Source organism: Astyanax mexicanus, chromosome 2, assembly GCF_023375975.1.
Source record: "Astyanax mexicanus isolate ESR-SI-001 chromosome 2, AstMex3_surface, whole genome shotgun sequence".
NCBI lineage: Eukaryota > Metazoa > Chordata > Actinopteri > Characiformes > Acestrorhamphidae > Astyanax > Astyanax mexicanus.
Genome location: NC_064409.1, coordinates 67,648,830 through 67,661,224, shown reverse-complemented (window position 1 = coordinate 67,661,224; position 12,395 = coordinate 67,648,830). Strand labels below are relative to the sequence as shown.

Here is a 12,395-nt window from a genome sequence, read left to right as displayed (position 1 = left end):
TTAACAGTATTAATTCCTGAGAGAATCTCGTAAAATAATTTTAAACACCCCTAAAGTGGATCATACCATTCTTTGTTAGTTTTACCTCTTTTCCGCCTGCCTCACTCATATTATTGTATAATTCACACCCTGTGTCACACCCTGTGTTTTGCTACATCAGTTTCAGTTGAATATTATATTAGGTTATATATATATATATAATAAGGTGTCAGGGCAGTTTTATCATTTTTATTATTATTATTATTATTATTATTATTATTATTATTATTATTATTTCTAAGTTTCCATCACTAGTGATGCCTTATCACAAGGAGGGTAAAGTCTAGCACACGCCTCCTCTGATATATGTGAAACCAATCACCTCCTCTTTTTGAACTTCTTCTGATGCAGCATTGCTGAATAGAATCACAGCGCACTCAGAGGAAAGCGCAGCGACTCTGTTCTGATACATCAGCTCACAGATGCCTTGTGCTGATCAACAGCATCCTTTGGAATGATGTGGAGAAAGAGCTCCATTTACTCATCCATTTACTCAGAGCGCAAGGCCAAAAGCTAAATGACCGGGATTCGAACCAGCAATCTCCCGATTATGGTGGCAGTGCGTCAGTTTCAGACACAGCCTTCTTCTGTGTTGTATAAAGAAATAATGGATTGAGTAATTATTAAATTAAAACTTCATCAGCGGCAAAATCATTTTAGCCTAAATGTTTTTAACCTTTATAAAGGTAAGAAAAGCCTCTGGTGATGCTCTCTCTTTAGCCATGGCAACGCAGTTTTCTGCTTCCACCAGATAGCAAAGAAGGGCACCTCAAATTTTTGACTTCTGGATTGATCCCCTCTTTCTCAATATGAAGCTCCTTTCACAGCACAGAGTGTGGCTTCCTATGGAGTGTCTCTCTGTAATAGAGTGTAAGTGAGAAGGGACAGCTTGGGAAAGTCTGTAGATTCTAAATGCATCTGGTTGTCTGGGTTTCTGGGGATCAGTGGAGGCTGAGATTTATTAAGTTATTTATTAAGTAAGGTTTATTGAGCATCTATAATCCATGCTCTTTCAAATCATCAGTTTTATTCCAAACTAGTTCAGGAAAAGAGTCACTATCTTAATAAAATATTTGACTGTGTTTTCTGATCATCCTAAAAACATGTACAGGACCTTTAAAGCTCTGTTTCTAAAATACATGATTGATGGTTTTTATAAAGGTTTGAATGAAACAGGTGTAGACTTCTTTTCATAACTTAATCACTGCTCATCATTAATCATGTTGCCTGGCAACAGAGGAATGTACTGTAGAAAAGGTTGATGCTAGAGATTCAGAAATTATTCATGTACATGAACTCCTGAACTGAGGCTTCAGAGTGTCTGAAATGTTTTAGTAAATGAATAAAATCTTATGAATTAATTTCAGGAGAAAATTGTCCAGGAGAAAATATTTGATCAGTAAGTGGTGTGTTTATGGTTTATATCTGTCTATCTATCTGTCTGTCTGTCTCACTTTCACCAGTGTGGAAGTCCTACTAACAGGCATGTTGCATGTAGACTTTGTGCAGACTACAGTGTTTGTGATTTCTCTGTCTCTCTCTCTGTCTCTCTCTCTGTCTCTCTCTCTCTGTGGAATATGGAGCTACAGTTCAATTTCCACCCTTAACAGTTTCAATTACATTTATGCCTCTCCCAAAAACACAATGAAGTAGCAGCATTCATTTTTTTTTTATTAATCATTTTTTAGTTAATTATTATTACAAGCAATTAACACCACAAATATAAATACAATTTAAGTTTGGCAATCTCAAACAGTATTTTTTATTTACATTAAAATAAATGTAGCAGCCATCTGGCATACCATCATCACAACTGTCACAACCACTGAAATACACCATAGTGTAGTTTATTTTGCAACACTGTAGATTTTATCTGGCAACCACTTAATAACAATACAGGAAGAGACCCCGGTTAAGCTGTGCATCACACCCCACCCCATTCATCCTCTTATCTGAGTTAAGGTAGATCCCAATCTGGATCAGTCCATCATAGGGTAACACATACACACTTATCCTGTATCCTGTATACCTTCTATAAAGTTGCTTTTTGGCAAAGCACAGTTTTATTAGGACATGAGTACAATTACATAAAATACAGCTCTGGAAAAAATTAGACCCCTTAAAAATTATGATTTCTATGATTTTACCAAAGTAAAAACCTCTGGAATATAATCAAGAGGAAGATGGATGATCACAAGTCATCAAACCAAGCTGAACTACTTGAATTTTTGCACCAGGAGTGGCATAAACTTATCCAAAAGCAGTGTGTAAGACTGGTGGAGGGGAACATGCCAAGATGCATAAAACTGTGATTAAAAAACAGGGATATTCCACCAAATATTGATTTCTGAACTCTTAAAACTTTATGAATATCAACTTGTTTTCTTTGCATTATTTGAGGTGTGAAAGTTCTGCATCTTTTTTGTTATTTCAGCCATTTTCTCATTTCCTGCAAATAAATCCTCTAAATGACAATATTTTTATTTGACTTTTGGGAGAAATGTTGTCTGTAGTTTATAAAATATAAGAACTATGTTTAATTTACTCAAACATATAACTATAAATAGCAAAATCAGAGATACTGAAGTTTCTAATGTTTTCCAGAGCTGTAAATGTTTAAAGAAACACAAACCATGTTGACCTTAATTAAAAATATATGAATATATAAATATATTACACAAGAGCTGTGTTTTGAATGTATTCTGGACAGTGCTGATGTGGATGCAGTTTTGGAGCATTTTGGTAACAATACTACCCTCTGGGGGTAACTGTTGACCTAGCTGTTGCCCAGCTGAGTATGAGTAAAATGTGCTTGAAAATGTGTCCAATTTAAAGGGAATTTTAACATTTAAATTAAAGCCACAACCTCTGGCTCCTGGAGCTACATGATAGGCACAGTACTTGATGCACTCTTTGTCTTATTAAAATTATGTATTATTAACTATACAGTGTACTATCACATACTTTTCTTTGTAAGTATTACCTTATACATTTATTGTGTTGTCCACAACAATCCCACATTGCACCTCATAAAGTAATGTACATGCAATGATGAACAATGTTTATGAGACAACAACCACCTGACAGCCACAGAAGTCACCATAGCCACTGCTAATCAACTCCTGTACTATACAAAACCACAGAAACCAACCCAAAAACCCTTTCAATTACCAATAAACAAACAACAAGATAGAGAAACCACAGGTGGATACCTTATTCACCCTCCAACCCAACACCAATAGGGGGAATAACACTCCACCAGCAAAACACAAACAACTTTAATCCCCCAAAATACCCAACCTTAAACACCCCAAATAGCCCCAAGAAATGAGAAAGATGGACAAAGTATACGTATAAAAAATGTGTATTTTTACAGTCATAATTGAACTATGTACGTATCTACAAATAAGGGGAGTTGGGGATGATGAGGTGGGTAAGAGGGTAAGTGTGAAGCCATTTAAATCAAATGACAAAATTACTGCTGTTGTTTTTCTTCTCAGTTTAAAAATCAGTATATTCTTGTGTAATAGTAATGTCTAAAAGGTTGTATATATATATTTTTATATAAATCCTTTTGTAAAAAAAAAGATTGATAAATGTATTTACTACTGCTGTCACTTATTTTGTAATTATTGTTTCTTTTTTGTTTTATTGTGATTGTTATTTTTGTAATTTTTCTGCAATATTGTTGCTATGACAGTCATAAAGCATCTATAATTCTTGAGAGAGTGAAAGGAGAGAGAGAGAGAGAGAAAGAGAGAGAGAGAAGGAAATGTCATATGGCTAATAAATATACATAAAAATAACAGTTTATATTTTCCTCTTGGAAGTATATTTAGTATTTAGATACAATTAAACATATGTAGTTACATACAATTCCAAACATTTTATATAATTTGCATATAATATACAAGAAAATACAAAGAAACCCCCCCCCCCTTTATTTCTCACTTTATGACCATCTCACTGTTTCACTACACCATGTTGCTAGGCAACAGAGGCAAACAGTAGTAGTACTACTCTCACTGATTCTCTCTCTCTCTTTCTCTCTCTTACACTCCCTCTATCCCCCCTAAACCAGGAATCCCAGCTCGACCCCTCTGTATTTTAAGAGTGGGGGGGGGGGGGGGGTTTGAACACCTCTGTGTTTAGTGAAGAATAGAGAACAGCACATTCCTTTAGTGAGGAGTGACCAGGGGCGGCCTGTGCTGGAATTAGTTTAGGCTGTTTCAGGCTTCTTTCAAACTTAAACACAGAATTCTCAAAATGTCAGATTTACTGATGTGAACAAATTACACACCATTAAACTAAGGTAGATTTGGATTGAGATTTTTTAGCAGCAGGGTCAAAGGTCAACTTTGTTCTGACTGACATCACAACTATGATTTCTACTGTATCCGGATTGTATCCAGATTTTTTTTTGCTAGTCTGAACAGCCAAAAAAAAAAAAAACACATAAAAACTGATTTCTGCTAATCGGATCCAAACCATATTTGGTGCTGATTTGAAGTGCAGTTCTAATCAGATTTGTACGGGTGTGTGTCAGTCTGGACAGAATTCAGCGAGTCTTTTGTGTCAGAGAGAGACAGGAGTGTAGGGGTTCAAGAGGATTACAAATCCAATCTGATCACGTGCAAAGATTTAAGAAACAAATCTTATTGGCCTGCAGTCTGAAAAACAAAGTGCCTAAATAGTATAGACATTATTTGTGTTTTATTTATTAACGTTTGCTCAGAAATATCATTAAATAAACCGTAAAATGTCCACTAAGCTGGTCAAAACATCTGTAGCTGCAATTCCAGGCCTAAGCTGCAGTCAAGGTAAGATGGGTCCTTGATACGACTGTCCTATGATGACTCACGCTTAGTAGTCTGTTGCTCACACTAATGGAAAAGGCTTTGAGGTGACATCACACACAAATGTCAGGTGATCACATTGTGGCATAAAACCTATTAGCTTTTTTATTTCTTTACAGGAATAATTTATAAAGAGACTTCATTCTACATCATTTTCACCACTATCTTTGTGGTACTGGACTATTCCTTGATTTTGGATGAAACAATGAATGAACAGGTGTCCCAACACTTTTGTCTATATATTGTAAGTTCAAAAACACCAATAATTTGAATATGATAACATTTAATAACAATAATAAAAAAAATTGCACATATATAAATAAGGTAAAATTGCATAAAATATTACACTTTAGCATATTTACTCCAATTTCTTCAATTGGTTTATTGCAGCAATTTTCCAGTGTAATAAAGCCCCCCCCACACAGCCCCCTGTTTCCACTGTGTGAGCAGGTTTAGTGGTTGTCTGTGAGACTGTCTGTGATGCTGGAGAGGGGTAAGTGTCAGGGGCAGGGATAGTGGTGCCCCCAATCCAACCCCACTCCTTTCTACTGGTTTCCTTGGTCACGCTGTGGTGTATACACACACACACACACACACACACACACACACACACACACATGCTCTCCCCCAGCACACTAACACTTTAGCCATGGCAGCCGGAGTGAAGGCCACTTCCATGGACCTTCTGGAACCTGTGGCCCCCGAGTCTGAGCCCAACTCTGGGCCAGAACAGAACCACCAAAGCTCTGAGCAGCCAGACACAGACCAAGAGCACGAGCTCCAGATTCAGACCAGGAGTGGAGAGGATGAAGACGAGGAAGAGGATGATGAAGGAGGAAACTCTGGGATGGAGTCAGAACCCAAAGACCAGGAACGTTCTCCTGCAGATTGGATAGAGGAGCGCTTCCGGATCGACAGGAAGAAACTGGAAACCATGCTTTATGGTAAGTGTTGATATATATTCAGATAATATATTCAGTGTTATTATATTTGGTGCTCCATCCAATACGTTTGGGATGAGTTGGGAAGTTGGGGATGATGAATGCAATCAAATTCTCACAACAATTCCCCAGAATTGAGTAGAAATCCTGTCCTGGAATGTGTAGAGGCAGTTACTCCAACAAAAGTGGAATAAACATTTTATATTAGCCTTGATGTCTAAAAAAAAAAAACAATGAATGAACAGGTGTCCCCATACATTTGTCTGTGCAATATCATTAACTTTTATTAAATGCTCCACATGACACTTATGAGTGGTGAGAAATGAGTCGTGGATCTCACAAACTACAACAAACAATGTTTTTCCTTCATAATAAAAGTCATGATTTATGGAATTAAATACCTTTTAAAATGTTTAAAATGTTTAAAATGTCATTGAAGCATCCAATATTATAAAAGTTCAACATTAGTAACAAAAGTTTAACAAAAGACCTGACCTTCTAGCCACAAACTAATATGCTAATCATGATACAACAATGCAGTGTGATACAATACAATACAATACAGTACTACATAATGTAACACTCCTACTCCTGACACAACATCCTCGTGCCTGTGTGCCAGGATCAAAATATATTCAGATGCTCTGGATAACAGCATTTGCCTAATGAATTAAATGTTGAAATGTATCACTTTATTGGTTTATTAAAACTAGCACATTTATTTGTTATCATTAATCACATCTGAATTGTGCACTTTTACAAAGGCAGCTTCTATTTAGAACTATGACAACAACAGCAAAGAAACAATCTTTGTCAAATCGTTTACTGTTTTTCACAGTTTTTTTCTTCCAGTGTAAATCTGGCAGATGTTTCTTACAACATGACCATTTTAAATTACGAATGGATTTATATAAATGTTTGTATAATGACTTAATAAAGGCCTTTTTTTCCTTCTTCTTTTTAAATGGAAGATTTAGGCTTAACAGCAATGCTTTAGTTTTTTCAGATCGGTCTTTCAGATCAAGAAATGAGTCATTAAAAATGAGTTTATCCTGCTTTTTTGTTGGAGTTACTGCCTCTAATCTTTAAGTAAAACCTTGCATTAGGTTTGGGGCATTGCTGTGAGAAATTGATTGCATTTAGCAACAAGAACAAGTAAATGACGTCTGGTTGCTGGATGATCACTCAGAGTCTCCCAAATCACCCCAACTCCTAAACATTCTGAATGGAGCACCATGATTTAAGAGAACACAATTCCACTGCTTCACAGCTCACATACTTCTCTTTATATACCTGGCATCAGGCATGATGCAGATAGGTTCATCCATATCGTCGCTGTCCTATGAAAAACACTTATCTCCATTTTTGTCGATTTTTAGTTTAAAACATAATTTGAACAGACAAACTGTCCAGTACACTTTGCCAAAATTTTTTGATGAATTGGCCAATAGAAACACTTCAAAACTACCTGAAATAAACTCTTTTTACATTGACTTCCATTGAAGGTTTACAAGGTTTTTCTCTCTCCTGTAAAGTTGCTGTTTGGGACATAAGTGTTTTTCATTGGACAGTGACGATATATCTCTATAAAGTCTTATAGACACACTTTTACTAGAAGAGACTGTGAGATATATATATATATATATCACTGTCCCTTACAGTAGTTTTACCCCTGTATGTCATATCACACTGTCCAATTCACTGTCTAACTCAAATCTGTAGAAACTTCCAGCCCATCTTTATTAGTTATGCCTGCTTTGGACCTTAGAATATGATCAGTCTTGACATTACAGGCGTTGTGATGGATGTTGATATTTTAAATGAGCTCGGGGTCCTGATGGAACGGTTTGACATTCTGCAGTCATGTCGTGGCCGCGGAGTGTTATTGCTCTGAGATTGCTCTGAGCAAATGATGGCTGTTCTGCACTAATGCTGGTGTTTAGGCTCCCCTCCAGGCCCTGTTTCAGCCAGTATCAGTGCAGGGGAAGCCGGCATTGTCTCAGCCAGTAGAGCGTGTGTGTGTGTGTGAGTGTGTGAGTGTGTGTGTGTGTTATCGTGGAGAAGCAGCTGGTGACTGATGAGGGGATTGGAGTTTTGAAGAAGTGTTTTAGTCTCACATGCTGGGACAGAGTTATCCCTGCTGCTGCTTTGATGTTGAGAGAGAAAACCTGTGCGTGTGCGTGCGTGTGCGTGTGTGTGTGTGTGAAACAGAAAAGAATAGAAGTTGAAGAGAAGCTGATCACTTGAATGTTGAGTAGGCCGTAGCTGCTGTTGCTGGAGTGTTATCTCAGCTAAACTGACACACAGGGCATTGATAGTCTTGTGCTACACTGAGTGAGTGAATGTGTGTGTGTGTGTGTGTGTGTGTGTGTGTGTGTGGTGTGGTGTCTCAGGATTAGCTGTGACTTTATCACTCTCTTTTCTTCTTTTCCCGAAAGTGTGTGTTTGTGTGTGTTTCAGTGGGGGATGGTTTTGCATCAGCATTGTCACCAGTTAAATGCCTTTGCTGCATGACGCTGTTTCTCAGAACTGGCTTTTGGCTCTCTTTTCTTGCTCAGAAACACACATACACACACATATACACACACACACACACACACATGCTGGTAGTTGAGCCATTCCTAGAAGCAGGGCAGCGTAACCCGTGGTGATGGGAGGGGGGGGAGAAGAAAGGAGAGGGATGTTCACCCTAACCCTGTAAATGTCAGTATGGAGCTATGCCCTTTCATTGTGTTTAACTTTAACCCCCAGAACACACACACACACACACACACACACACATTTGTCTGCCTGTCCTTGTATTTAAACACTTTGTGTAAATCTTAGTGTTGACTTCTCTCTTCTCCTACACATTACAACCTGTTTCACACACACCTACACCCCCCCCCCCCCACACACACACACATTAGTAACATGTTATAAGGCATGTGACAAAATAATCAGGTTACTGTAACATTCACACTTTATGCAATATAAGCTACAGTATTTCTGCTGCATCTGTACATAGAGCCAATCACCACAGACAATCATTTACACAGGTTCCTTTGTATGTTCTAAAACTACAGAAGAGTCACAAATTTAATAAACGCATAGTGGAAATGAATGCAAGAAAGGGCAGTTGCTTCAGATCATTGGCTGCTATAATAACTGTGAAGTTATTATAATAACTTTTTTTTACATAAAGAAAAGCTATTAATTATAGAGAAATTGTTCTCTGTAGAAATTGAGTATTTTCAATGCCTAGCAATATATGAACCATTTTCTCTATTTAGTTTCTGTATTATTTTAAGTAATTGTTTTGTTTTTTTTGGAAAGAAACTTATTTCTCCGAAAATGTCAAATGGTCGATATATGGTTATTTATAAAAAAGGCTCCTTTAGCCATAGTATAGTATAGTTTAGAAAAGGATAGTATAGTATCATACTGTGTAGTATAGAATAATATAACATAGCATAGTATACTATAGTATAGTACAGAAAAGTATAGAATTGTATAGTATAGTTTAGAATAGGATAGTATAGTATCATACCGTGTAGTATAGTATAGTCTAGAAGAGTATAGTATAGTAAAGTATAGTATAGTATATGTCGTAAAGTATTGTAACGTATAGTATAGAGTCACATAGTACGGTATAGTACAATATATAGTATAGTATAGTGTAGTATAGTATAGTGTAGTATAGAATAGACTTGTATAGTACAGTATAATATAGAGAAGTATAGTATACAAACAGGCAAAGAGCTGTTTCATTTACAGCATTTAAATGGTTATTTGTTTTTTACAGAACTACATAGACCCACTGTCTTTACCTCAGAACCCTTGCATGAACCCATTTTACACAGAGTGAGGAAATAAAGCACTATCCACTTCTATCCTAATCCAAAGTCTTTTCATTTCTGATTTGTGTATCTGTTATCTGCAGGTCCTGCAGAGGGGACCAGCCTGTCTGGAGAGGAGTTTTTCGAGAAGGTGAGTCTCCTGCTGTGAATGGAGATATAATAATCAGTGCACTTTAACAAACTGAATAAATTAGAAATCCCCTGTTTATCCCAGAGATAATAAGCAGACTATTAGGCTTTAGTTTTGTGACATCATAAAAACAAACACCTCAAAACAGATTCCCATATATCTACCTTAATTCACCACTCCCACTTTAAGAGTTTGTGTATTCCACGTTTGTGTTTTAATTGTACACATGGTTTACACAGTAGTTGTATTGTATTCAAAGTGAATGCAGTCTGAAGTAATCCATTGCTGTGGACGGTGTACTTTAAAGTAAGGTTTTAGTTTCTTCTCCACAAAGTGATAAGAGCAGACATAAGGACATTTTGGGTAGATGTTTTTGGACGATAAATTCAGCACCTTTAAATATAGGTGCAGCTTCTCTGCTTTGAAGGCAGTGGAAATAAGTTTTGGCTTTGTATTTATTTAATGTACAAAACACTGTTTTGCACCAATATTGACACTCTCTAACAGTATATTATACTGCTGTTCTGTGTTCTGTTAATGTAATAAATGTAGTAAATTAGTCAGTGCTCACTTTTTAATGGTTGGTGTGGTGTATTAGATAACTCCATTACCTGCCAGTGAGCTGCCACATCATGTGGGAGACTGGGGTTCAATTCCCAGTCTGGGTGACTATGCTGTGCTACACCAATAAGAGTCCATATGGAGCAAGACCAGAAATTCTAACACAAAGAAAGCAAAGATGGACGTCCTTCCTTGCTGTCAGGGGATAAAGTATAAGGTGGATATGAACTGCATGAGCTAGGGGTTTAACCCTTAGAACCTTACAGACATATTTTCCATCCAAAATCGCACCTTGTGTTCTCAGCTTAATAACTCAGGAATCCCTTCACACGTCAACATAATCCATATATGGTTAGAAAGGGCAAAACTTACTCTTTCTAAAAATAGTGATGACATCCCGGTGCGGTAAAGATAAATCTACAAGAAACCCATTGAGAAATACACCTAAAAAAGTGAGATCTCCTTCCCCAACAAATATTATTTACCTTTAGTGCTTTAAACATATTTATACGATGTTTTAAACCAAATAATATCAGTAAATATCAGACTCAAAAGTGTCCACAGAAAAAGTGTGAAACTACCGGCTTTACTCAAACTAAAGCTAGGTATGGTGTGCGCACTACTTTATATAGTTTATATTTTACTTGCACTTTTTTACTAAGTAGTTATTTTGCACTAAACATTTTTATTTATTTAGACTAAAAAGTTTACATTTTTTTATATAGTTTTCTTTGTGTGTCCTGATCAAAATACTGAAAGGCATAGGCTGCTCTGAGTGTCAGGTTTTTAGTAATCTACATGTATCCTAGAGGTGTGATTATCAAGAAACATAACTCTGCCTGATGCTCTCCATGTATTTTGTCAAAGTAATAAAAAGCCATGTAATGAACTACATCAATATTCTTATGCTTTCAACTTATATACCGTATTTTTCGGACTATAAGGCGCACTTAAAAACTTTTAATTTTCACAAAAATTGACAGTGCGTCTTATAATACGGTGCGCCTTTTGTATGGATTTTACTCGTCAGGTTGTAAGGAGCAGTAAACACACACTCCGTGCAGCGTTATAGAGAGTTTCAGTGCTATACAGAGTCCAGAGCCGTGCAGCTCCGAGGCTGAGCAGCAATAGCATTAGCTAGATGCTAACCGCTAAGCTAGCTAGCTTATTCACTGAGATCAGTATTATCTAAATTTTACTCGTCAGGTTGTAAGGAGCAGTAAACACACACTCCGTGCAGCGTTATACAGAGTTTCAGTGCTATACAGAGTCCAGAGCCGTGCAGCTCCGAGGCTGGAGCAGCAAATAGCATTAGCTAGCTTATTCACTGTTCAGAGATCAGTATTATCTAAATTTTACCCGTCAGGTGTAAGGAGCAGTAAACACACACTCCGTGCAGAGCCGTGCCGCTCCGAGGCTGGAGCAGCAATAAATAGCATTAGCTAGATGCTAACCGCTTAGCTAGCTAGCTTTTTCACTGTTCAGAGATCAGTATTTTCTAAATTTAGCACTTTTAATACTGCTCGAGCAGTATTATTAGAGTTAGATGCTAATCGCTAAGCGTTCACCGTTCAGAGGTGAGTTATCGGCCTGTAAGTCTGTGCTGCTTTGCCTGGCTAGCATTAGCTAGATGCTAAGCGCTAACTCTCTCAGAGGTGAGTTTTATCAGCCTGTAATCTGCTTGTTTACCGTGTTAAAACAAGCTACGGGGGACGAATCGCTAGCTAATATCTCACTGTCTTACCAGAACACGCAGGATTACTCAGTGTAACGCTGTCGTTTAAGTTTGGGTTAACTTTACTAGTTTAGGTGACTAGCTAGCGTGCTAGCGGATAGCTATGCTAACGCTGGTGCAGCAAGCCTTAGTGGACATCTGGAAATCTAAGCTTACTGTAAATAAACTGAAGCACGTTACTCACCCAAATAAACAGTTTTCAGGAGAGGAATCTGTGTAGATTAATATCCAGCACTCGTTTGACTTTGAAAGAGCTATATTTTGTATACTGAGACGCTCCACCGGCAAGCGACC

At 37.2% G+C, this 12,395-nt stretch overlaps 1 protein-coding gene across 2 annotated transcripts in view; it reads left to right on the top strand.

Moving 5' to 3' along the window:
- Positions 1 to 5,488: 5,488 nt before the first annotated feature.
- bicc2 (bicaudal C homolog 2) overlaps positions 5,489 to 12,395 on the top strand; it is a 39,310-nt gene continuing 32,403 nt past the window's right edge. For both annotated transcript variants that reach the window (XM_022665579.2, XM_022665577.2), the window contains exons 1-2: positions 5,489 to 5,839; positions 9,759 to 9,805. In XM_022665579.2, coding sequence (XP_022521300.1) covers positions 5,545 to 5,839; positions 9,759 to 9,805 — 342 coding nt within the window. In that variant the 5' untranslated portion in view covers positions 5,489 to 5,544. The remainder of the gene's footprint in view (positions 5,840 to 9,758; positions 9,806 to 12,395) is intronic.